At 42.8% G+C, this 27,036-nt stretch overlaps 1 protein-coding gene across 1 annotated transcript; it reads left to right on the top strand.

The window, feature by feature from the left end:
- The first annotated feature begins 7,428 nt into the window (after positions 1 to 7,428).
- On the top strand, positions 7,429 to 26,822 carry EMP2 (epithelial membrane protein 2). Its single transcript, XM_050317785.1, has 5 exons — positions 7,429 to 7,601; positions 22,540 to 22,651; positions 24,571 to 24,664; positions 25,809 to 25,955; positions 26,527 to 26,822. The coding sequence occupies exons 2-5, from the start codon at positions 22,574 to 22,576 to the stop codon at positions 26,709 to 26,711; spliced, it is 504 nt and encodes a 167-aa protein (XP_050173742.1). The 5' UTR covers positions 7,429 to 7,601; positions 22,540 to 22,573; the 3' UTR covers positions 26,712 to 26,822.
- The last annotated feature ends 214 nt before the right edge of the window (positions 26,823 to 27,036 follow it).

A 27,036-nucleotide genomic window follows, 5' to 3' on the forward strand; every position in this document is an offset into this window, starting at 1 on the left:
GAAAACAGTTTAGGAGCACACAGGTCCAAATCTTGCCTGTGGCAACATCCTCTTAAGTCAATGAGATTAAAAAATGCATAACTGCAGGCAGGACCTGGTTCAATGCCATGTCCATGTCTCATACAGCACCCCAATGCTCTCATGATGAGTTATGCATATTCCACTGACTTCAGCAAGTGCTTTCTCCTTTTTTTGTACTGCTTTCCTGTGGGATCTAGTTAAGTGACCATTGAAATGCTTAAACTTACATACCAGGAGTAACAATATTGTGTTTTTCTAATAGACAGCCTTAGCAGGAGCTAACACATGCACAGAGACATAACGAACATAGATGGATTTCCAGATGATGTACAGAATAAGAACCTTTGTAGTCCTCATGAGAACCCTCCTACAGATGGGTTGGAGTCCCATGTTTATTTACATGTGTGCTTTGCAGATCAGATTCATACAGAAATACAGAGTCCTCACTGGTGGAGCTGCTTGTCACTCACCTCTGGCTGCAATGGGTAAGTCTTCTTGTGTGTTTGGACATTAATATGAAACACAAATGCTAAGGAGCTTATTTTCCAGATCAGATGAAAATGTGTTAATTCCTTACGTTTTAAATATTTGATGTTATTTGGAGGGTACTGAGACTGAGTAGTTCTCTTGGAGAAGCAAATGCCATATTTTCTAATTAACTCTAAATGATTTGTGAGTGATTAAAGATTGCTTTTTGGATGACCAGGTCAGTAACCGAAGTGACAAAATATACTCTTCCTCTAAGCAGTTCAAGTGGTTACTTTTCAAAATAGTGTCTTCCTGGAGGGCACTTTGACCTTCTTTTGGGTTTTGTTTGTGCAATGAAATCCTAGTTCTGGACACAACTGCTCACTCCTGCAGGCTCCAAACAATGGCAAGTTTTCTGTGGCCAAGTCCTTACTGCCCCTCTCTAATAATTACAGTTTAGTCTCCTGTATTCATATCTCAGGTTAGAAGTTCTTTTCTCCTGTATTTGATCTGCAAAGCTGCATGTTTGGAAGGCTGGGTTGCTATTGCAATTGTTTTGGTGTGATGATAAGCAATGCACAGGTTTATTTGGAATGTATAAAGCCCTTGACATATTGTGCTGTACTTCAGAGGCTCCACAATTTTTTTTTTTTTTTTTTTGTTGCAGCTTGCCTTTAGTTCTTGCCAGTTTATTTCCTTTTCTTTTCCAAACAAAGCTAGGATTGTTAAACCCTAATGTTAAAGAATTTTAATAGCTAGATCCAGTTATGGAGCTAATTTTTAATTTGCCATTGTCTGGTAAAGTTTTGACTAAATAGAAAAACTCTGTAAATGGGCTAAAGAGATGTGACCCACTAACCAACAGCATCAAAATACCCTCTGATTTAAAGGCCCCTGGACTCAATGCTTTTGCTACTCTTACCCATAACCATTTCCTGAAATACTGCTTTTAAAAAGTTCTCATAATGTGATTGCTGCACTGACAAACAGCTTTGTCTGATCCAGTAATAACATTTCCAGGGGCAGCAGTACAGTTTGCCTTGGCTAGTTTTCGCCAGAACATGTTATTGATTTTCATAAAGCAATTACAATATTAATATAAAAAGAGCGTTTTCCAAGAGAACACGAAGATTTGCAGGTCCCACAGACCAGCATGGTAAACAAAAATTTGAAATAACATATCCTATATGTGTTTGCTGTATAAACCACAGAACATGGCTCCCTGACACGTTGTGCTGTTTATGCCCAAGTCTTTCACTTGTTTCAGCACAGCCAACTAAAGACATTGATTTTCAGGATATTTTTGGACTTTCACAAAGGGCAGTAAAGAAGAGCACTGACTGAGATGGAAGCAGGGAAGGAGGAAAAGGAAATGTCTTCAAGATTTCCTAAGTTTGTCAGAACTCGTTCCAAGCTCCTGGTTCTAGGCTCAGCAAGCCTAAACAGAGGACTGCAGCTTTAAAGGAGTTAAGGATTGTTGGTTGGGAAGCTGCTCTTGCTTAACCTAATGTTTCTTTGAGGGGGAGGAGGAAACGTTCCCAGGGCTGGAGTGGGAAGGGGCATGTGAGTGAGGTTGTTTACCAAGGACACACTAAGGTTTGTAGAGATCTGAGACACTTTCTATAAGCACAGCAGGGCTCTCAGGGATGAAAGCAAAGAGCCCTCTGATCCCTGCTGAGGGGAAGGAGAAGGGGAACAAAGCTGTGAGAACCTTGATGTGCCTCAGTGATTTTTAAAGTGACTAATGAAATTATGGCATGGCAGCTCCTCTGCATGGACTTTTAAAATACCATGAAAGAGGAGAAGTCCATCTCACTCTTTGCTTTCTCATTGTTTTCTCCATTCGTTCCCTCAAAGAGCTGTCCAGTGGTGGAATCATTCTACAGCACACTTCCTAACATCCACAGGGGGGAAGAAATCACATTAATCTGGATTTTGAGCAGTAGCAGAGTTTGATTTTGCTCCAAAAGGTGTAATATATAGTAATGGTAAATTGAATGATTTTCTGTCTCTCTGTGTTTGTTCAGCCTAGGGAAGAGATGTTTCAGGAACGATCTAATCCTGGTTTCTTAACATGTAGAAGATATTTCCAGAGAAGACAGAGGCACTTCCTTCACAAGTATGCATGGTGACAAGACAAGAAGTGACAGAAATAAGTTGCTTCATGGGAAATTCTGTCTGGATATATATATATATATAAAAAAAATCTTCACTGATTGAGAAACAACTGTGAGGTTACCCAAAGAAGTGGTGGAATCTACTCAATACTCAAGACTCAGTTAGACAGGTATTCAACAACCTAATCTAAGGCCCTGATTTCAACACCAAGTGATCTCCAGAGGTATCTGCCAGCCTAGACTCTTCTATCATCCTGTATGTGCAAACACTTAAAAAAACCCTCAAAACACCACAAGAAAAAAAAAACCCAACCACTAACGGGTGAAAATGAAAAAAGATACATAATTTTGTTCATACATATAATGGAAAGCATATTATTTGTCTCATCACACAGCCCTTAAATTTTAAGGAAACTTTTCCAGTTAACTTATGAAAAAGACAAGCTATTTTAAAAGGAAAATAACACTGGTGTTTTATTACAATGGAAAACTGCAGGATTTAAGTCCCATTTATTTTACTAATGATACCTTATGTATGAAAGGCCTTATACAAGCTAAGAGTCTTCAGCTTCCTGTCTGAATGCTAAATTAAGGCTTCTGTACCCTTGTTCAGATTCTCAGATTGAAAACATTTGTGCCTGCAAATAGTCCTGGTGTGCTTTTTGAGGTTTTTTTCCCCATAAATACATAGTTTGGGGGCTTTCAGCTTGTCAAACTCCTTTCCTGATCAGTGGTGATGAGCAAAATCAAGGGTTCAACTTTCAGTCTTGCTTACGGAACACATCCATCCATCCATCCATCCATCCATCCATCCATCCATCCATCCATCCACCCATAGCTCTCTTCCTAGCAGATTAAGAACAGTTTATTCAATGATAAAAATGGCAGCAGAGCCATACAAAAGCCTACATTTGAATGCAGTTTCATTGATAAAACCCCTTACCTTTAAGCATTACTTATGTCTATGCAGCTGAACATTGGCAGTAAATGTAAATTCTTTTTGAAAAGTAAGCATACAAAGGGTCTGGTAGCGTTGTATGCTCTGAATCAATAATCTGGAGGATTCTTACACACATTCTTGAAGAAAAATACAGTGTCAGTTTTGTCACTATGCTACAAGTCTTTCATTGGTACATTGGCCTTTATTGCAACAAACTAACAGGTTGGTATTACAAGGATACCTACAGAGCACGGTGCCTTATATTCCTCTTATTAGGAGTTTTGGCATAGTATTTCCACTTGGAGAGAGGTCAGATTACAGCCTATCTAGGCAGAGATATTTTTATCAGAAGCCATCTAACATTTGGACAAGTGATTATTCAATTATTCAACTACTGAACAGCAGCTCCTTCAGTCCGAAGGCTTCTCTTCCTTGGAGTCACTGCAATCATGACTTTCCTTTCTTCCAGGTTTACTCATATTCCTGTTCAGATAAATCCAAAGACCTTGTTAGTCTATTTTTACTTACAAACTCTTATTGCACAGTGCATGCCCTGATCCCTCCTAGCTACAAAAATACTGAACTTGTTTATCATTTTGACAGATACATGATAAAGCATAAATGGGAGCTAGGTAATCACTGCATGTGAAAAAAAAAAAAAAAAAGAAAAGCTTAATTATAAATTAATGAGACCAAGACTTCTATCTCTGTCCCCTTTTACACATCTGCAAGTTTTCTGTAAGCTGTTTCACACTGAACTTTCACCATTCAATGCATACATATGCCAGTAGGATCAGCATCTGAGCTCATATTTCCATACACACCTTCTCTTGTCGTGATGGTAACTCAGCCTGCACTTTCAGACCATGCTCTGAAAGCTCCTCATTTATAAAAGGGAATTATAACTCCTGGAATAAAGGCTTATATTAAATACACAGGCAAATTGTGTCCACTGCATGAGAGCTGGTGGTGGGAAGTGGGAGAGATACATCTGTTCACTTATGAATTCTGTCTGCTTTCAAAGGTACTGTCTAGGGCACAGCAAGACAAGCAGGAAGAACTGGCATGGAACACTTGTCTTGTGTTTGCCCACTATGAATTCTGCTACCAGTGACTTTGCTTTCAAATAGCTTCTCTCTCTCGAGGTAGGCTTAGCAAGGCAGAAGGGGATACTTGGATATGCCCCTTTTCCTTCCCTTTTCCTTCCCACTGTCATCTCTCATGCAAATGAGGGAAGGGAAAGGCAGGAAAAAGGTCAACACCTCTTCCAGACACTTAGCATTGCATTAAAGGAAAAATAAAATTCACTCAAAGCACATCAGTCCAATACAAGCCTGAAAAGCAGAACCTGGATAATTTGTTTCCAGGAAAAGTCTGGCAGTGTGTTGATATTGCTATAAAAATATTTATTCTTAGCTTCTAGCTAAGGTAAAATATGGATGGCAAGTATCCACCAATTAAAAACCACAAGTTAGAGACACTGAGGGAGAAGAAGGGAGACTATTTTAACACTAAATGTTTTCTTATAGGGACAGTATTATCCACTTTTTAGTAAGCAGTGCCTTGAATGTAGCGTGATGAAGGAGAATGGTCAATTAACCTCTTTGTAGTACCTTGGGTTACAAGAAACAATATCTTTGTTTTAGAAATCAAGTGTTCTGTTTTCATATTCCACTGGCAAACGGAGCTCTGTGCAAGGGAAATGTTTTAAATGAGTTCAGCTCTAATGCTTCAGCTCAGTGGAAGTCAAGCTGCTCATGCTTACAGTGTTTGGCTCAGCCTGAGGGACCACTTTCTTTCTTCAAATCCCTGGGAATTGAGAGGCAGGACTGTCTCCTCCACCGATACTCCCAAGCTTCTTGCCTCTGCTTCTTCAGCCCCAGAGCAATGAGCATCTCCCAAGGGCCAATTTGAACTCCCATTCCAGTCTAACCACAGGGCAATTACCAGAAAATAGGTGTTGTACAAAGGAAGAAGCACTAGTTTAAATGCCAGTCCCTCCTACCCAGAAACTTGGAATACATGAGCATATAGAAACCTAAATTTTATTGAACAGCGGGGACTGTTTATGGCACTGGGTATTCTTGTGTATAATTCCAAAGTGATTTGTGAACACAAGATGTGCTTGATGTTTGGTAATTGTAACTATCAGAGTGAAAAAGACTCCCTAAGAGGATTACCATGCCACCAAATGCCATTCACCCTGGCTGAATTGCTTGTAGTGTTTGGTGGAGTTTGTCGTGCTGACTGACAAAGCAATGCTTTCAGTGTTCCTATAATTTTGTTTTTCAGCAAGACATGAAATTCCCAACAGTTGTACATGAGCACTAATGTTGCACTTTAGAAGGGGTGAGGGTGAAGTGAAGTAAGGTCATGCTGCTGGTTTTTGAATAGTAACCAACACACTGTTTTTGCTCAGCATAATAGTTGCTACTTGTGTGATGATGACTTCAGGAATAGGGATGGTGTTGCTGGAATTCACTACAGGTAATCCCTGGGATTGGGAAACACTGCTCATAAACTTGCCCATATGGTCTGAACCCAAAGAGTCACGGTCTACTTGATTTTTAGTCAACATCCAAGGCAAATGTTGTCAGCAATTTGTGCAGAACTGTAAGAAAAAGAGATAAGACATAAAAGAAAACAAACATAAGACAGACTGCTTGACAGCCACACTGGAACAGCCAGATTTCCTTGCCAACGTTACACTGTGGTAAGGGCAGGTGAGACCTTTCAGCCCTCGGAGCAAGCAAAGAGGCTGCACCAACACTAAAACCTGCCAGGCAGCCAAAAAACCGAATTACGGTCTTCATCCTGCTTGCAAGTCAGAGTAAATATTATCACCCCGCTGAAGAGGGCAATTATTTTATCTCCTTTATCAGATATTTTGTTAAAACGAAGCTGGAAACGCAATGTTTGCCAGGGGCGATGATGGTCAGCGAACCCCTCCAGGAGAGGGGAGCTTGAGAGGCGCGGGCAGTGACCCCGCTCTCACCTGCTGCCCGGGCATGGCTTTACGAGCGCAGATTTCCTCAGCTCTACACACACACACACGCACTTTTTCCTCCGTGACGAACAAGCCCAGACCAGCGATGGCAGCCTGGCGTGCCGGGCTCCGGGCCAGGGCGGCTCTGCCCCAACATGGCACTTGCTGCCGCTCGGGGCGGCCCCGGGCTCGTCCCTCAGCGAGGGATCCGTTCACAGCCGAGGGAAGGGGCACCCTCCCGGCGCTGATGGGTGACGGGAGGACCCGGCAGCAGCGGCCGGAGCTCGACCGGCTCGAAGTGGAGCCTTCGCGCCCTCCCTCCCCGGGACGGGATCGCTGCCAGCCCCGGGAAGTCTCCCCAGGCCGCTTTGGGAGCCGCGACTCCTTCCCCCTCAGACCGCTCCTGTGAGGGGGCTCCGCCCTGAGCATCGCCCCGTCCTTCCCGGGAAAGCCCTGGCCCCGCTGCCACCGCCCGTCCCGCCCGTCCCACGCCCGGGAGGCACCGCCGCCCCTCGCCGTGCGCGGCTCCCCCGGACGATCCTGCTGGGCGCTCGGGAGTACCGAGTCACTCCTGCGGGAGGCTCAGCGCCGCCCAGCCCCGGGGACAGGGACAAGCGCCCGGTTGGTGGCATCCCGTGCGCCCCGTCCAGGCGCCGCGACCCGGGGAGGGGCGGGGGCTGCGCTGCTGGGACCAGGACTGAGAGCAGGAATGGGACTGGGACTGGGACCGGGACCGGCCGCGGGGTACGGCGAGCCGAGCGCCCCCGGGCAGGGCCGGGCGGCGCGGCTGGATGCCCGCCCGCCTCCGAGTGGGAACGGGCGGGGAAAAGTTCCTCCCGTGCGCGCCCCGTCCCTCCCTCCCTCCCTCCCTCCCTCCGTGCCCGCGCACTCTCTCAGCCACACACACGCTCACACCCCTTCTCCCGCCGCCAGCTGCCGGGGGGCACTTTTGAAAGCCGCTCCGGTTCCACACCCAGCCGCCGCTGACATCATTCCCGCAGGGAGGGCGGGCGGAGGCACCGCCGCCAGACGGTCGCAGCCCGCGGAGAGCTGCCCCCGGCCCGCGCCCGTGAGTACCGCGGGGATGCGGGGGGAGCGGGGCGCGCTGGGGGGAGCGGGGAGGAAGAAGCCGCAGAAAAAGGGGGAAAAAAATAAAAAAAATAAAAATCACGGGTTTGTTTACTGCGAAACGCGTTTTATTTCGGTGCCGCGCCGTGGCCGGCCCGGGCGGGGAGAGCGGCCCCGCTGTCGCGGAGCCCCGGCCTCGCTGCCTCGCCCCGGGGGCTGCGGCCGTCGGGGAGGGGGAGCGGGCCGGGCCGAGGGGCTCCTCGCCAGCACTCCGGGCCGGGCCAAGCCGGCGGAAAGTTCGCGCTCTCCGCGGGATGGTTGCTTTGCTTTGCTTTCTGTTCTCTTCTGTAATGAACTTTCGGCGGAGTTCGCGTGTGCTGCAGTAACGTGTGGCTGCTCTTGGCAGCTGCTCCCCCCCCCGTCCCCCCAGTGGAAGGAAAATACACTTAGATGTAATTCAGCGCAGATTTTTATGAAGTTTTTGCCAGCGTTAAACGTTTTTCTGCTTGAGTCAAACTGCAGTTTCACTCGCTGGTGGTTTTTATCTGTAAGTAATGTCCCACTTACACTGGAGAGGTTGTGTGCCAGATACCAGACAGGCAGCTCTCGGTGATATGGGTTGCCTGCAATATTGAGTATTGAATTTGAGAGGTCAGCTCCTTGTTTGGACATTTCTAGGAAGAATAGAGCACTGCTGGCCCTTCCTCAGCAGACAGGGCTTGCTCCTACTCACAGAATCTGCCACTAAGAAACCTGCAGCTGCGTTTCTCTGTTAGTTTCTTGGCAGAAGTACTTTGTTCACATGGTGCAGGAAGATCCGTTTTTTTCCAAGCACCTGGTTATAGTATGTAAATGATCAGTTATTGTTGTAGTTGAACATCTTAGAAGTATCTTCTGACTTGATACAGGGCTGTGAAGAAACCCACTGAGTAGCTTTAAAATATACACTGGATTTTCTTGGAGTTTTCTTTAGGAACTTTGAAAATAAACAGCTATGGTTGGCTAATCTCCATCAGAAAAAGTGGAACTTTCTCTTCACTTACTTTCAGACTCTGTACAGTGCTGGTGTGTTACCTATGTAAAATAAGCCTTCTTGCCTGCCTGAGCATTTTTTTTTTTCCTGTCAAATAAAAGTAGTCTGTAATGACTCCTTCATTCAGACCTGCTGTAGGATGTTGATTTTGAAGGCTTTGCTGTCCAGGTAGGTTAAGCTCAGGAAGGAGCTGTGTAGCTGGACTGCCAGAGCTGAGATGCCAGGTGGCTGCAGACGTGGGCAGGCAGGAACCCACACAAATGGAAGGGGACTATTGGGCATGAGTTTCACTGAGGGAAGAAGCATGAACTGCAGTTTGCTGGAGAGTCCTGCTATTTTTTTGGGAGTGTGTGACAGATACCATCCTAGGGAATGCAGCTGGAGTACAGCTACTTAGCACAGCTGGTGACATCAGAGTGGGAGTGGAAACAAAGATATAGGGAAAAACCATGGTCACCAGAAGCTGATATGAGTTTATTCAGCATAAGATGTAAGGACCTGACCTTTGCTTCAAAGACATCGAAAGAAAGAACTATTACCGTCCTCTAAATCCCTTTGTGAGCTTGTAGAGTTGAGTTAGGAAATACTGTTGGGATATCTGAGGGAAGACTCATCCTTTATGCTGAATAAAGATGTGTACAGATTTTATCGTGCCAGCTGTGTGGCTGACATGGATGTTACCAGGTCATCTGTCTGCCCAGCTGGGAATCCAGGAATTACTCTGCCAATAGCCATCAACATTAACTGAGATGAAATGGAGCAATAACCTGAAAACTCTTAGGAGGTGATCAGTTTCTTGTTAGTATACTCACTGGGGAAGGAAAATGGTCTGTTAATATAATTCAAAATAAAAACAACTTACAGTCAGTAGACAAGACACTACTGGTGTTGTATTCTTTATTTGTGGTCTGGAAAGACTTCTATCGTAAGCACACAAACAGTGTTGATTATGCTGTGGATCTGCCAGCGAGGAAAAACAGTGAATTCTATTTGCTTACACAGATTTAAAACCTTGCTAATAAAGGAAGTTGTTCAACAGACTGAGCAGGTCAAGACTGAAGGCTGCTGCAACATCGTTCTCTTAGACAAGGATTCTGCCTCAGTTCTTAGGTGCTGTAGTTATTGTTGCTGACCAACAATGCTTGAAGAAATTAAGATCTCCATCTTATACCCACTTTCAGTTAATGCACTCGACCCCTCTTGCTTTATTAGCATCTCTTGCTCCACAGTTGCCTTGTGTCTTTCTCTTTAATTTGTTGTCTTGTTTGTCTCAAGGTTGTTTCCCATCTTGGGTTTGACATTCCTGCACTGATTAGAAGAAGAATGTTGTACTCATTAGTCTCATGTGGATATTTAGACAAGCAAGACTTTCCTCCACTTTTGCTAAGTATGTTGTTGTAGTCTGTCTCCTTTCATGATGCTGTTTCCCTGTCCATTTAAAAATTAGCACAAGGCAGCACAAGGAGACTCTTCCCTTTTCACCTCAGTGGCCTGAGTATATTTTGGTTTTCCACTGGCACTTCATGTTCTATTTGTGTCTTGAGCATCATGTAAGACATGCCATCACCACATAAATCAGTACAAGAATGTGTTTAATTAAAGAGATAAATAGGTCTCTGGGGACAAGATCTTTTATATTGCTAGCTGGCAGATGTACTTGCCAGGTCCTCCTCCATGTTCCTGTTGGAAGAAGACCCAGCAGAATGAGGCACTGTGTTACACAGGAACCAATAAGAAAGAGATTTACTCTGAAGCAAAGCAAACATTTTATGTAAAATCCATGCGATACTTCAGCACAGCCAAATTTGAAAGTAGAAAGGAATGCACAGCTTTTATTGAAATCACAGTGGTCTCAGAGGGAATGCAGGGGAAACATAAGCACAACACTAAGGAATTCCATTCATGGAGCTGTTTGTTAAGGTTTGTTTGGTTTTTGGATCCTCAAAGCAAACCAGTGATCTTTGCAGTGGAGTTTAAGTCTTCACTGTTTTTGTTGAAAGCTTTGCCATTTTAAAGAGAAGATAATTTTGTAAAATATATCAAAATGTCAGGTGATGCTCATGGCTTCATTAGGAAGATAAGCATCTTAATTCTTAGAAAATAAATCTTGCTGGGTGGGATTCAAGGGAAAGCCTGATGTCCTGAATTCATCCATCAAAGGAATTATTATTTCTTCACTGAATGGGGAAAATGTAATTACGCCTTTTTATTTTGCCGATGAAGTTTCATGGGCAGGTTTAATGATGGTATGTGCATGCCAGGTGAAGCCTCATAATTTGGGTGTGACCTTAAAATACAACCCTCTGGCTGTGAAGAGATCTTCACAGGAGTCTGTAGGTGGGGCAGAAAGTGGCCTGACTCAAATACCCCTTAGAGATGGCTATAGGATATATATTTATGCTTTACTGCACTGATTCTTAAAGGCTACACTGTGTTTGGAACTCCACAGGCCATAAACAGCCAAGGTGGGCAGTATGAACACTCCCTCAGGTGTTTGATGCAGGTGTTTAAGTGTCCTGAAATACACCAAAATTCTGGTCTTCTTCCATACAGAAAGCAGCCTTCCAGAGGCTGTGGATGTCTCTGCTGAGCTGCATCTGCTGATAGTGGTCTCTGCTGACTCACCTGCTCTCTAGGGCTGGCACTGCTCAGTCCACAGAAACAACAAACCAGCTGCTGAGCCTGCCCATCTGTCACATGCCAGAGGGCTTGATGTGCCTTTGAGGGGCACTGATGCTGCTGTGAAATGTGGCTCTGCAGGGACCCAGCACTCCAGGGGCCCCCAGCCTGGCCAAGGTGGAGCCACAGGGTAGAGCAGAGCTGAGGTGGGGCAGGCAGAGGTGACTGGGCTGTTCCCATCCAACAGCAGAGTGTAGAAGAGCTGTGCAGTGAGTGTGCTCAAACAAGGGTTAGAAATCCTTCAACCTGGACTTGTAATGTTCACATAGGAACCCTAAAGTTTTACTTTAATTGTGCCCGTTGCAAATTAAAACGTAGAAACGGCATTCTGGACGTCGGCTGGGTATTCAGTCATATGCTGCAGTGTTGCTGCGAAACAAAGTAGTAGTAGTTGTGGAAGAGTTTGCTCTATTTTATAGCCAACTGTTGTACCATCAATAGAAATGTATTTTCACACTCTTGATAGATGATGTGTAAACTCTGAAATAACTAAAACCGAAATTTCTCAATACAGAGATAGTCAAAGCCAAATCAAAACAAGCAGTTTGAAAATTTTACAACAGCGAATGCAACACATTTCATTGCTAGCGATTTCCACAGAGCATCTGCCAAAGTTAAAACAATATCAGCTTTCATTTCTACAGAATTAAATGCATTGCTTTCGATCTGGAAAGACAGACCTTTTCTGCTTTTGTTTGTTGGTTAATTAGGTGGAACAGCATAAATCACTCGAGCCGTTCTGTTGTATCTGGAATAATCTCTGGATAAGCAGCAGTCTGTAGTGAGTAGACTCCAGGGTCTGAGATTTGCTCTCAGAACTGTGTTAATGTGTAGTCAGTGCTGCAGGTATACTTTTTTTCCTCTTCTTTCTTCTCGTTGACTAAGACTGAGGATACATTTAATCTGTCAACCTGTAGAAGGTCTGGTATGATTCTTGGTCTGTCACTCCCTGCCCTGCCAAGGTATTGAACAGGGACAACCTTGACACTGAAATGTGGCCACGCAGTGATTGAGCAGGGGTGAGGCCCGGCCACACCTCACTTCAGCTATTTGCCTCAGAAGCAGGTTCCCAGGAGGTCCTCATAGCTTGAATAGCTTATCAGTGAGCCCCGGGTCTTTGTCCAGCTCCGTGGAACGGCTGATTCCCTGAGCCAGAGGCAGGGCTGTGCCAGCAGGCTGTGAAGACCTCTGTGGTTCCTGACCACTGCCCTTGAGTGTTGGGAGGCAACAGTAGCCCTTAGGTCACCCTCAGACAAGGGGGACAGGCCTTGCTGTCTCTTTGAAGCTTTGCCACCCACCTGAGAAACTAATCCTGCCTTAAGGCTGGTTGTGTGTTGCCATGATCACCCCGTGTTACTGCACTGCCCAACAGGCAGCTCTGCTCCCAGCAGCACCTCAAGTCTTTGCAGGAGAGGAGAGAATCCAGCAGAGTGCCAAGGGCATGGGTATCGTGCAAAAGCCTCTTGAAAACAGACAGAGAGCTCAGAGAAACTGTTGGGATGGGCTTCACAGGAGTGCAGAGCTGGAGGGTCCTCTCAGGACACCAAGTCTACGATACTGGATCACATAAATCGTTTTTTTGTGGAGGCTGGTCTCTTTTTCCTATGCTGTGGTGATTGTAAGGTTGTTCCAGAACGTGATAGCTCTAAGAGTTATAATTTACATCCTAAATGTGCTCACACCTGACTTATAGCCATTTATTTAATCTGTAAATTAAATAGTTCTTTTTCCTTCTATGTGTTTGCCTTGACCTGCAAGCAGGTATATCCCCAGTCTGTCTTCATCTTTGAAAATGAACAAGTCAGAACGAGACGTTCTTGACTTGTTAAGCTTAGGAAAACAAGCTTTTAGTACTTTTAGGCCAGTTTGATTGTTAAGAAGGTTTTAATGTATACCTCAACTTTGTTTGTACTGAAGTCGTATCTGGTGCACAACAAGCAAACCGGCTTGAACAGAGGAGATGCATTGAACACCTGAAATAATGCCTGCTTTTCTTCATTTCCTAAGAATACAGTTAAGCTCTACCCATACATACTTCAAGTTACAAACATTTTGTAACATGTTTTGCAGCTGCCTTTGTGAAAGCTCAGAGAATACATTTATGTTTTGTAAGAAATCAGAAACTGCAGTACAAAAGCAGTTCCTTCTTTCAAATTGCTGCTGGGTTTTCTTAAACAATACATGCCCTTTGAGAACTGATCTCTTGATCCATGGGGTATCTTTGATTAAAGACCATTTTTTGTTAGCATTTCCCAAAGGTATGTGATGCTCAGCATAAACTGAAGGTGGAAGAGGAGCGGGTGGATGACTTAGGGAATGATTATGATGGGAATTAAGAGATTAATTGTAACCCTTTCAGGTGTTATTTAGTAATATGGCAGCCTGCCTTACACCACTGTGGGTTGTGTTGGGATTTAGATGTAGACATAGGACAGCTTAAATCTGAGATTATCTAGCATAAAAATACAGTTACAAGAGAAAGTGCTGTAGGGAAAAAGAATACTACATAAAATACTTACTTTTGAGGAAGATGCTGGTTAGTGCTGCTAGAGGAGGAGGAAAAACATTGTCTCTCTGCTGAACACACATAACCCTCTAAAGAGCACCTTTGAGAAGATGAAGGCTTAAAGACTATAATTCAGCTATCCTGTAGTCAAGGGTCTGCCAGTGCAGGCAGCTGACTTCTGTACCTGCTAAATTGTCTTCTCAGCATATAGTGGCTGTTCTGTTTCTCTTCCAGGTTTTGATAAAGTGTTTGAATAAATGTATCTTGATTTTTTTTAAGCGTCAGGCTATTTTTATTTTTGTTAGGATTTTCAGGTAAGACGTCAAAAGGCACATTTTCCCTGTAAGTGACACTTCCCCACCCCCCAACAGGGCATTGTATTCCTGTTTGCCCAGAGGTCCTGCTGGTTTTCTTCTGCTCAGTCTGCCCACAAAGGCTTCATGGCAGAGTGATTTTCCTCTGCAGTGCACAAAGCAGGACCATAGTGCAAGGAGTGGTAGGGCAAGTCTAAACCCAGTCCAGACTTGTTTGCAAATAAATGACTGACAGAGTTCCAGAAGTGGCAGCAGTGCTGGCATCCCTGGGTCAAAACTTTATTAAAGGCATTCCTAAGAAATTAGAAACGTCAGCTTCTTTGGGTCTCTGTACTCAAAGCTAGCACTTTGCATTTTTGCTGCAATTTGTTTCTTGGGTTTTTTGAAAATGTATGGAACAGCAGGGTTATAATTTCCCAGACTTTGGAGTTCTGTCTTGACAGCACAGGTCTAATGAGGAGAATGAGGTGAGAAGGGAGGAGGTCCAGGGAAGATCTGCCAGACCTGACTGTAAGCACCATCTGTTTCACTTTTGGTAACTAGGTAGGATTTCTGAGGAGGAGCCCAGATTTAGTGTTTATGAAGGCAATTCAGAAAGAGCTGGATGGGTATTTCAGCATCCCCTCACACCTGGGTGATAGGTAGGCCAAGAACATGAGCTTGTTCACTATAAGTTTGCTGTTGCACAGGGAGTGCCAGCACTACCAGTAGGATGGACAGACATCCCTGTAATAAAAAAAGGTTTGACTAAGCTATAGGTGCACATTTATATTAGTTGTGGTGCACACACAAAGCAGACCTCAGGGCTTTGGTTGCAAGGCAAGATTTTCTGCAAGAAGATGGATAAAAACTAGGTCATACTATGTTTTGCCAGTTTGTCTCAAAGCCCCTGTATTTCACTATCAAAATACAACAAATTAAATGTAATTGTGGTGGAGGTTGCTGGGTCTTAACACTGCCTGCTGCAAGGGCACCAACAAATCCAGATCTGACAGGATGACTCTACTTTCATTTTCTGCCATTGACTTAAAAAAACATAAATGTTGTAATTCAAATGGAGCTCTAGAAAGTGGTGTGGATTAATTTTTGCTGTATTGATTTTTTTTTTTTGCCTTACTATGGTTGAGTGCAGGGAACACTGATTCATTTCCTTCTGATTTCCTTGCTTTGTGAGGAAGGACTTTGAAAAGCAGCTGGAAATGACAAGCTCTCTTCCTTCCACATAAAACAGGTAGCACAAAGAGCTATGGGCTTGAGTGCATTCTCAGTGATTGATCATAAAAAGAGCTGATGGTGTCTGTGCCATGTAGGGGCTGACAGGACACTTAGTCCTCTTGATTCCAAGTCCAGCATCAAGCAGTGGGGGTGAAATTTTATTTCATGAAGAGCAACTCTTAGCTTCATACCAGGAAGAAATTGGGTGGGAGCCCATCTGCTGCACAGACTGTCACTCTTCCTTTGCACTTCCCTCCTGGGTCTCCATTCAGTGTTGGAGAGCTCTACTCAGAGCCCACCAGTGCCTCTTGGAGGTCTCCTGGCTGGCCAAAGAGATCACTGCTGAAGGAGGACATACTGTCTCTGTCCTGCCTGTTAGCTGGGTAACACCTGAGCAGGAAAGCAGGTCAGGATTTGAATGTACACTTGAACATGAAGAATAGGTTGGAGAGGGTCCAGTTCTACAATCTGTTCAGTTCCCTGAACACAGAATATGTGAGCACAAGTACAGAGACTTCCACATCTGTTGGCGGACCTATATTGTTAATTACTGAGTTATGTTTATAAATAAGACTTTAATAGAAGCAAAACCTCATTTTCTATGTAGTTTGTGCACCTGTGAGCTCTAATAGTAGCAGTTCACTTCATGCACCAGAGAACTATCAATATATTTTTCAGGGATTCTTGTCAGCAAAGCCTTTGCATGCTGTTTATAAACCTACCTGCAGTGTTGGCTTTAAGATTAGCACTCCTTGTCCTATGAAATGTTTAAAGACTCATTCCTTGAAGTAAGGCTCCACAGTCATCATGTGAAATAAAACCAGATTGCTTTAGTTGTGTTTTCCAATATGCATTGCTGACACAGGAAAAAAAAAGGAGAAAGAAAAGTACAAGATGTGCTTATCCTTTCCAGATTTCTTGCATGATTGAAGGGTTCTTCTGTAGCTGACGTGGACAGGATCCAGATGTGTGGCAGCAGGGCAAGAGCTCAGCAGCCCCTGGGGGTGTGAGGGCAGTGAGGACAGTGAGGATGGGGAGCTGTGCTGGGCACCTGTGTCAGGGCAGCCTTGCAGCTCGGGCATGTGGGCAGGTTAACTCTGCAGCAACAAAAAATGCCAGGCAGGTGATCCAGTGGAAATTGCAGAAAGGATGGATGAATGTACAGGTATCACAGACTGTCAGCAGGGTGACAGCAATAGTCAGCTTGAGAGCACTGAAAGAGCAAAGCATAGAAATAAAGTATGAGTTTGGGTATTACCTGCCTCGTTTTAAGGAATATACTCCAAATTATATCTTCTGATGTTGGTGCTCCCAACTGTTAAATTAACACAGGTAGAAAGAATAAAGAAACTGGAGTAAGTTGTTTCAACTGGTGTAATTATTCCCTTGGTATTGCATTTCCTGATTTTCTCGTCCTTTATTTTGTTTCATATTTAGGCATTAGAGGATTGTTGAAATCCTCAGAGCTTTTGCTGGTTTGGGAGAAACTCTGCCTTCTGAACTTATTTCACTTTTGGTTCCAGTTCTGAGAATCACATAAGAAAAACAGAATGCTTCATAGTTGGTAAAAGAAAAAAAAAAAAGAAAGTTAACAGTATTACTCTGTTCCTTATAAACCAGGGAGTTTTATGCAAGTTTAGAGACAATGGTACAGGCAAAATGTGAGCCAACTTCTGAGTTCTCTGTCATGAGACACCAGGAAATGTGGCACAAGAACTCAGAGCAAGACGAAATGATCATCATGTAAATCCAAACATCTTGTGATGCATCACAAGATGACAGACTTCATGCTACAAGTATACAAACTTTTTCTTCTAAATTCACATATTCACTCTTAATTATAGCACTGAGGGGCAGAAGAATTGATAATGAAGAAGGTTTGCTTTGATTCAGTGTTACACCAGTGACCTCAAGAAAGTTCAGCTGAGCCGGGTGCTTGTTGATGGCCCAAGGACCTGCTGTTCGAGTTGCAGTGAAACATCTCAGCACCGAGAGCTGCAGATCTGGGAACTCGTTCAGCAGGATCCTCTGCCCCTTCTCTTGGGTGTGTCTTTCCAGCACACTAAACGTGGGTGAGGAGCAGTCTGCACACCCCAGCTTTGGTCTGCACAGAGCAGGAGCTGTTCTGCAGTGATTTCACTGCTTCTGAGCATAAACCAGGGTTGTCTGTGTGGAGATTTTCTCATACATGGACTCAGAGATGATAGAAGAGCCTGACTTGATCTTAGGAAGTGAGGGCAGCAGCCAGTGTTGGAGGGTAAGCTTGAGCCTTTCCAATGCAAATGAGCACAGGATAAACAGACTGTACTATGTACGTGTTTCTCTGGTTGCAAAAATCAAGTATGCACAAACATGAGAAACAGCCTGGCAGCAGAGCTGAACTGCATGGGAAGGAATGCAAGCATGTGTTGTGGAGATGACATCTGGGCTGGAAAGCAGTGATAAAACTTCTGCTAAGAACCATCAAAGACTGTTTTCATTTTTACTTACTTGCTGTACTAAACAGCAGAAAAAAAATCAAATAGTCATGTTTCTTTCTACTGATGGACATTAAAGATAAACTTTACCTTAAAGATAAACTGAGGCTTTTCTTGCAGGAGGGTGTGTGCATGTGTAATTTGACATAGGGAGGCAATCCACTTTTGTAACATGTTTGCTCAGTACAGTACAGAAGTGTTGGAAACGCTGGCCTGGATACCTTATTTTACTGTGCACTTTCTGTGATTGTTGTACTGTTTTATCTCGTATGAAGGTACTTGTCTCTGCCTGTCCAGAAGATTAGAGCCCTTCTTAGCCACTTCTTGTAAAGCACATCAGGCTCTCACATGGGAGGTGCCAAACTACTGCTTCTAACAGTCTGTATTACTGGGGGATTCAAGAGAAGGGTGACTGCTGTGCTTATCCTCCTGTGCAAAACAAGGTAGCACTGGAATATTACCCAGAAACAGTTCTTCTGCACCCATTGCAAAAAAAAATTGTTGTTGTTAATACAACTGGCTTTCTGTTTTCAATGTGTTTTGTGTAAGTGTCCTGCAACTGAACAGCATTTGTGGGAAACCTTATTACCACAGCAAATCTGGATTGTTCAGTGGGATTCTCATAACTCCCTTCAGTGGCAGTCTGCACTTGCTGCTCAGCAGTAGCTGTGCATTTCTGCCTTACCCCATCCTTTGTGAAGTGGTATTTAGTGCTGAGGCTTGCAATTGAAAGAATTCATGTTGGCATCCAATGTCATTCTTACTGCGGCACTCAAATGTGGTTTTAATGTCACAGGTGATGAGCTAAGTCAAATCTTATGTTCTTTTTTGTCAGAGCTTTGCTGGAGGTTGGTGGAGGGAGGTTGCTGAAATAGCTGCAGGTTGACAGGAGAGCAGAGCTGGAAGGGGCCTCTGAAGGTCTCTAGTGCAGACTCCTACTCCAAGCAGGGGATTAGTTCAGGACGTTCTGGGCCTTGCTTCAGTCAAGTTAGGAAAATGTCCAAGAATGGAGATCCCACAGCCTCTTGGGCTCTGTTCCAGTTCTTGATCATGCTCATTGAATATAATTAATACTTTTTTTCACAATTGGAGTGTTCCTTGTTGCAACTTGTGGCTGTTGCCTCTAGTCTTTTCATCATGTACTTCTGAGAAGAGTGGCTCCATCATCTCTGTTAAAAGATAGTTTAGCGTGTCCAAAAAGTCTTTCTCTTACGTGTGTGTGTGTGAAATCTATTAAAAGAATTCAAACCACTTTGGGAAATGATGAATGATATCTGTGCCTAAAGGCAATGTACTTAAAATCATGAACTCCCTGACTTGAGAGCACAATGTGTATCACTGCAAATGAGGGAAAGTGAAAAATCACTCTGCCCAGGGAGCTTTTTTTCATTTTACCTGTAATCAAGAGACTAAACCAGAAGAGTTGAGCATTGATTCATTTAAGAGAAGACTCCTGCAAGAGCAAGAAGCCTTTAAAGCAGCATGTATTAGCACTGATAATAGGGCAATGCTTCCAAAGCTGCTAAACAGCAATGGAAAAAATTACTACAGAGCCCCTATCACATCACACATTAATACCAGAGTTTTACTTGAAAGAGTCTGATCATTTCTATGCATCTTCTTAATACAGCTGTTTGCAGATTCCCATTCACTGAATAGTGCAAAGTACAAGATTCCCAAATTTAGGTGATTTAAAAATGTATTTGCTGTTTTTATAGACAACACCTTTTAAGGAATATTTTGCATAAATTAACTAAATAAAATGTAAGAGAAGATAGGATTTTAATCTAACCCAAAGTGCTGGTGGTTCTGTTGAGCAGAATTGGTTCAGGCAGGTTAAACAGCAGTTTGCTCATGCAGGTACCCTCCATTGTAAAAGAGTGAGGCAAAAGCCCCTGGCAGGTGGCAGCTTCCAAAGGGGCTTCAGCTGCTGAGAAAAGAACTGGGAACAATTGTGAACCTGAGGAAAGCCCTGGAGAAACAGTTGATGGTGAATAAGAAGCAAAGAGGAGTCCAGCTAGTCTGCAGAATAGGATGTAACCAAGTGTTTGGTTAGTAATACGTTATTAGAATTCTGAATCTTAATGCAAAGCGTGTTCTCAGAAGTTCTCCATGTGAAGACTTAACTGTTCCCTCCCTTGCTCATAGGGAGAGGAAAGGAGCTGCCTGCTGCTGGGAGAGGTACCAGGCTCTGTCCTTGCAGGAGGAAGAGGTTCTTGCTGAGGGAGTGGAAGGATCTTGAGTCTCCAAAGTGAGCTTTTAAATTTCAGCATTGTCTGGAGTGAAGGAGGACTAATAGTTCCCTCTGAGAGATGAAGTCCAGAATTTCTGCCTTCAGAGGGAGGCAGATTCTGTAGTAGCTTCTCTGTCATTGCTTGGCTGCATCATAGGAGAGGACAGCTGCTCTTTGCTTCCTGCCCACAGATCACACAGTTTCTCTGGATCTCTCCTGGATAACCGATTCTTGCTGTCTTTTCCTGGTATTAATTACTTGGAAATGGCCTTTCCTTCCTTTCCCCCAGTGTATCCCTGTGTGCATGTATCTGTGTGCACACAAAACAAAAATCTGCTTCATTTAATCTTGGCTTTATTTGGGTAAAACATAAAATGTTCTCTTCTCCTCATCAGCCATACATGTTTATCCATCCTGTTTGAAACACTTCTGTTTATGGCTGAAAACAGTAAAACAAAAACACTGACTTGACTGAAGATTAAGTGGATTTTTCTGTGCTGACAAGTCTTGATTTTGCAAGATTGGTTTTAATTAGGTTACGTTTTTCGGTCTCTCTTACTTTGTGATACTTCATGTAATAAGATGAAATTGTATTGTTATTCTTAAAGTAATACTGAGTACAATTTGATTCTCTCTCCTTATATGGCAAATGACTGTTGCATTATTGTCTGCTTAGATACCATCAGTGCAAGAAATGAATCTCAGAAAGAAACCAGCCACAAGACAAGAGGGTGCTGTGCAAACACTGGTACATTTCACAATGAAAATATTTTGATGTGGCATTATACAAACCCACAAAATATCTTCTTTTCCTTCTTCCTTCCTTTCATTCAAGCAAGGCTCGATTGAGAGCCATGAATGACACTTCTAGAAGCAGAACTGCATTCAGAGGACCTTGAGTCATGCAGTAGATTGGGCTCCTTGGAGGAAATTGCCACTTTCTGTTCTTTGTTGTGACCAAGAAGGCAAAGTTTAACAGAGAGGAAATGGGAAGGAATACAAACTTGAGTAGCTGCTTTTCCTATTTTAGGATTTGACTTGGCTTTCCCATTCAGTCATTGCAATTAGATATGGCTATAAGGTTATCCCATCATTTCTCTCAAAAACACTTTAATACTGTTTGCCTTTGATCTTGTTTTAATACTGTACTGCAGTGGAGATGTAAAGGATTAGTCTGGAATTTTTGTCTCACTTGAATGTGTTCTTACACTGTCAATTATGGTTTTGTTGAAGTTTTGCAGAGTAGTTATATTATGACCTAGTGGGACTTGCAGGGGAGCTGCTTTAAAAATGCTGTCAAAATAGGCCTTTTATTTGGTTAAATTATCCATGTGGTTTACAATTCTAGTAAATAGCAGAAGAAAGGGGATTAGACATTAAAAAAAAATCACGGAAGTCCTGAAAAAAAAAATCATAACTGCCCTTTCTTCTGGGTATTTCTGTTATGTGAATAGATCATTTGACATGAGATGTGTCCAAAGCAAAGGAAGAGGAGAAACATGCATTAATGTGTGATAACATGCAGATAATGTACAGAACTGTGCACCTTAAATGCAAAGAGAAGATCTGCAAGACTGCACATTCCTTATAGCATATATTAATTGTCAAGCATTTCTACACAGGAAGAATAGATATACCAAGCAATTGCACTTTTATCTATTAGTAACAGTATTTGTTTTGTGCTTGCAGTTTCTGGTTCCTTTGTACTTAAGAATATTTTGTGTGTGTGTGAAATGTGAAATTGTAGGAAGTGGGTTGGATAAGCTATGAAGATAATTGGTAGCCTATAGAGAGTATGAAGTGACTGAACATAAAATAACTAACTGGGCTATTACAGGACTAGTGGGTTTATTCAGCCCTACCAGCCGAGGCAATATATTGAAGAAAATGATAGTCCTTAGGCATTACATTATTTAGTGGATAAAACTTGTAACTATATGAACAAATGACATGAGACCTAAGCTACAACACAGTTGTTACTAAATCTAGGAGGTAGTTCTTCATGCACTTAATTTTGTTCTCCAAGCATCCTTTTGAAATCTTGGGAAGGATGGTTGAAACAAGACTTTGCTATAGCCAGTGGAAATTCCAGCATCATGTGCATGTGAGGCTGTAATTTGAACAGCACTGCTCTAAAAGCTAACATGAAGGACTCTTCCATCCTTGCTGGAGAAGCACACAGAAAGAAACTTCTCTTTGTTCACTGCAGCCATCTCCCTGGAAGGTTGCAAAATGCACCTCTTGGCTGCATTTCAAGTTGTGATTCATTTTAACACCTGTGATGCCAGTTAAGAATCTCTGGAGATAGAACATGTGCTGTGGAACTCAAACTGCATCTGGTGTTCCTGACTGAACAGCACCTCACTCTGAAATGCACTGATGCTGACCTTGGCTGCTCACAGCCCCAGTGAAGCAGTGTAACTGCAGCTTGAGTCCCTGACAGCTGTTAAAGATTGTTCCTATTTGCCCTTCTGTTTGACAGATTGATCTCAGACCAAAGCCTCCACAGAGCAAGGATGTTGATTCTCCTGGCTTTCATTATTGTGTTTCACATAACCTCAGCAGCACTGCTGTTCATCTCAACTATTGACAATGTAAGTGCCATTTCTTCTCTTTTTCTCTCAAACATGCAGGTGTTTCTTTGCTTCATAAAAATTGAGTTTTTCTTCTTTAGTTGTCTTCAACTTGCTTATTGAAATCATGTCAGGTGGAGCTATGGGACTTGTTCAGCTGGATATGAGGAAAATGGGGGGAAATCTACTGTCCTTTTATGTCAAGTATATGGAGTCAAACAGCTCATGACTAAATGTGTGGGGATAATTTCAGTCAAGATGTGCTTTGCCTCAGAAATGGTTGTCCAAGATGCCCATTTAAATCATGAGAGACCCCACGAATGTATCTGTGCCCATTCAGCTGACGCAGTTTCAGCACAAAGTTTTAGAACAATTTCTATTGTATTCTTTTCAAATTTCCATTTTATTTTTGTGACCAGAAAGAATTTCCCTTCCAGTATTTACATCTAGCTTTTAACTGAATTTTCCTCTTTCCAAAACAGCCCACTGTCCTGATCGGTAGTCTGTGCTCTTTCTTTCTCCAAGAGGTCTGGTGTGTACAGGCTTTGGGGATTAAAAAATTTGCTGCTGAAAATACTTCACTGTTGAGTGAAGTTGGTTTGAATCCCACAGTCATTTCCAAGACTATGCCTCAAGTGAAAGGATGTGTTATCCACAACTATTTCTTGCAAAATTGTACAAACTCAGATGTTATCTTTCAGTCAGCTGGTTGATTTGTTCCATGGAGGTAGGTCATTAATTGAGCACTAGAGCAGGTTGTCTTACCCTGCTCCTTCGAATATTTAGAAAGCAAGGACAGTGAGCAAAGCAACTTATTCTTAGTTCAAGCCTGCTACATACAAACCAAATTATTACAGAAATAAACCCCTGCTTTGTCATTAGCTGCTTTTTAACAATTGCAAACTTAACCTGTGCAACCACCTTCCGTTAGATTTTATGATCTTCAGAGGCTTTTTATAGTCATGAAAATAACTCTGAAAAGATTATATAGTGCTCAGAGCTGAAAAATAATATATTGAACTTGGACTGCAAAATCCAGATGAATGGAATCCTGAGTAATGCTTTTTCTTAAAACACACCATTGTTATTACACATATTCCTGCTACCATAATATATTATAGTTTTTACTGCAGTATTGTTTGCAAAGCTGCACAGTAAGCTGTGAGGTTTCTGGAATGGCTATTTAAGCAGCAGATCTTACCAGGAGTCATATTTAAAAGTCATATTTTGTACAACTCTAGTCAAAACAAAGGCCTGGGTAGCTATTGGAACGGGAATGGGTTTCCTGAGGAAATGCCACTTGTGTGGAGTGCTTGTCGTTTTCCAGGCTACCATAAAAATCTGTTCAGGCACTGCAGTGCCATTTTGCCTTGAATGTTAAAACCTCAAAACAGAAATACCACAGGAGGATCTTAATTTGTCAGATGCCAGAGTGTTCATACTGCATTTGTCCATTTGTCCATTGACAGCACAGCTGCATTACATTGAGATTCATCAGTTCAGTGCCAGGAACCACAACATTTATAAAGGATTCTGTTTCATAGACCCTGCTGTTTCCTGCAAATTAGCAAATGCTGTGCCTTCAGGGAGGTGTGCATCCTAAACAGGGTCTGGATGTACAAAGCAGATCTTGTCTAGGTGTCTTACGGAGAGAGCAGTCACTGACTACCCAAAATTTCTGCCCAAACAGTGGAAATCCCTTGTGCTTTGGGATGTTTAAGATTTCCTTTCCTACCTTACAGAAGTATAAAATGAGAATGACATGTGGATGATATACCTCCTTATTCCAAAATGCCATTAAATCTCAAATTTAGTTTGGTTAAGTATCAAAAATGAACAGAAAATCGTTCCAGCTGTTGTACAATTGGTGGACAACTAAGGAGTTCTGTGGGATTTTTTGAATTTTTTTCCTGTAAGAGCGCTTTACTTTTATTTTTCAGGCCTGGTGGGTAGGAGATAACTTTTCTACAGATGTCTGGAGAATGTGCATCACAAATACTAGCACCTGCATGGCTATTACTGATCAGTTCAGAGGTGAGTGTCTCTCCATGCCTATGTCTCTGTTCCTTTAGCAGGTCTGGTGAAATTGCTATGAATTGCTATTATTGCAGGGGCAATAATGTAATTGTTCAAAAATCTGCATGCTCTAACTGCACAGGTCTTCTAAAAACTTTAATACTGGTTTATCAGTTTGGAAAAGCAGCTGTTCCAACAGTTTCTGCGATAGGAAAGCAGAAGGAACTGTCACATGCACTTAATAGCCCAGTGTAAGAGAGTAAACACAAACAACTAACAAGAAGTGCTAAAGAGTTGTTAAAAAATTACATCAGGTAAAACCAGCAAAGTCATCTGAAGGTGACTGAAGTGACAGAATTTGCCTCAGAATTGAACTGCAAAGAAGAACCTAAAAATACTGGCTGTACACAAGAATGGGGGGAAAAGTGGAAGAAAGAACACAGGCTGGAGTTTTAAAAAGGAGCCTTAATATACAACCTAGAGCAGCATCCTGCTTTACAAAAAATAAATGTGTTCCCAAATGTTACATTTGCTTTGTTTCTACACTTTCAACCTGGGTGTATATTGAAGAGGTAGATAATTTGAAGAGCTGTGTACCCATGAAGCAATTTTGCTTCGAGGCCTCGGGTTGGTTCAGGGCCTCTAACCTGCAGTGAGATGATCCATCACACACAGACATATCTCAGCTAACACAGGTTTAAGGGTTTGCATCGAATGTATTGCTGTGCATCCACTGCAGGTAAGTCCCCAGACTGGTGGATGACGGGGAGCTCAGGAATGTCTGCTGGTCCCGGAGCTCTGACTGCAGTGGCTGTGCTGGAGCAGGGGGGCCACAGGAGCTCAGCCTGGCTGGGGCGTGGCTGCCAAGGTACACAAAGCAGCTTCACCTATTAAAAATGTATTGGTTACTTTAGCTCCTGGTTACAGGGAAGTAATTGACAGGACAAAAATCCAAATCAGAGCAATCTTCTGTGCCGAGTGAGAGCCCTCAAACCCACTGGCTGCATCAATACCAAGGAAGCAGGGAAGAGCCGCCCTATGGCAATTCACAACTGGTTTGCTGTCTCTGCTGAACTGCTTACAGGACATAGCTCTGCCCCTCACTGCAGGAGGAGCCAAGGAGAGGAACTATTTTTAATCAAGGCTGCTTTTGTTTCTGCAGAGTATCAATCGATTCAGGCTGTTCAGGCTGCCATGATCCTATCTACTATTTTCTGTTGTGTGGCATTTCTGGTTTTCATTCTTCAACTCTTCCGTCTCAAGCAAGGAGAAAGATTTGTGTTAACCTCAATCATCCAGCTCCTGTCGTGTGAGTGATTTTTCAACACTTGTAACTTTAATGATGTTTTCGTGAAAGTAGGAAAGGGAAGGGGAAAAAGGTTTCAAAAAGAATGAGCTGCACGAGGAATTCATAGGGCTCCTGAGGCCGTAGCTTATCCTTCATATTTGTTTAAACAGTGAACTGCTCCATTCTGTTAATATTGAGGCAGTTAAAACGTGGATGTCATCACTGCTCAGGATAAAGTCATTTAAACTTGGAAGGGAAAGAATTTGAGATTCTGAACTTCTTGAACAAATTAAATAACTCTGTAATTGTTACTCCATTTTTTGTCAGTCTTTAGAACTATCCAGATGTTCAGAATTGTTTTCTGTTCACTGCAAAGGACACAGATCCACAACAGCACTTCAAATTTAATCTATGCCAAAGAAACTCAGAATATGTCCTGAAATGCTTCCAGGTTAGTCTGAGGATGGAAGACTAGTGTCTGCAAAGAAAGGACATTGATGGAAGCAGCTGACAGAAGAGAGACAGTGAATAGTTATATATATACTGATAGTATTTCAAGATGCTAAACTGTACTATTTTCTTCCTCCTCCAGGTCTGTGTGTTATGATTGCAGCTTCCATTTATACAGACAGGCATGAAGAACTGCACCAGAGCTATGAATATATGATGGAAGTTTCTAAAGGCCAATATGGCTATTCCTTTGTCTTAGCCTGGATTGCGTTTGCCTTTACCCTGATCAGTGGTGTGATGTACTTAGTATTAAGGAAGCGTAAATAAATGTCAGCAGCTAGTTATTTCTGTCACTGCAGTACAAAACCAAATTCCAGTAACCATTTTGTATATAATCCTTTACATGGTTTTGTAGTAAAGGTATTGTTTCTCTAAAAATGTACTGTGTTCTTGATATGAAACAAAACACACAAAAAAAAGAAGGCAGGTGAAATGGGATGCCTGGCACTTACAGGTCACAGGGCTCGGAGCAGGACAGAGCCAACTTGTTTCTTTTACATATTTCATCATCATATAAATGGTTTTCCCTTTACCAGACATTAACAGTTTCTTCCTGGCCTCTAGTTGATTACAAATAAAGCCCGTGCAAATT

The sequence above is a fragment of the Myiozetetes cayanensis genome, unplaced genomic scaffold, assembly GCF_022539395.1.
Source record: "Myiozetetes cayanensis isolate MyiCay16 unplaced genomic scaffold, myiCay2020 scf20-37, whole genome shotgun sequence".
NCBI classification, from domain to species: domain Eukaryota; kingdom Metazoa; phylum Chordata; class Aves; order Passeriformes; family Tyrannidae; genus Myiozetetes; species Myiozetetes cayanensis.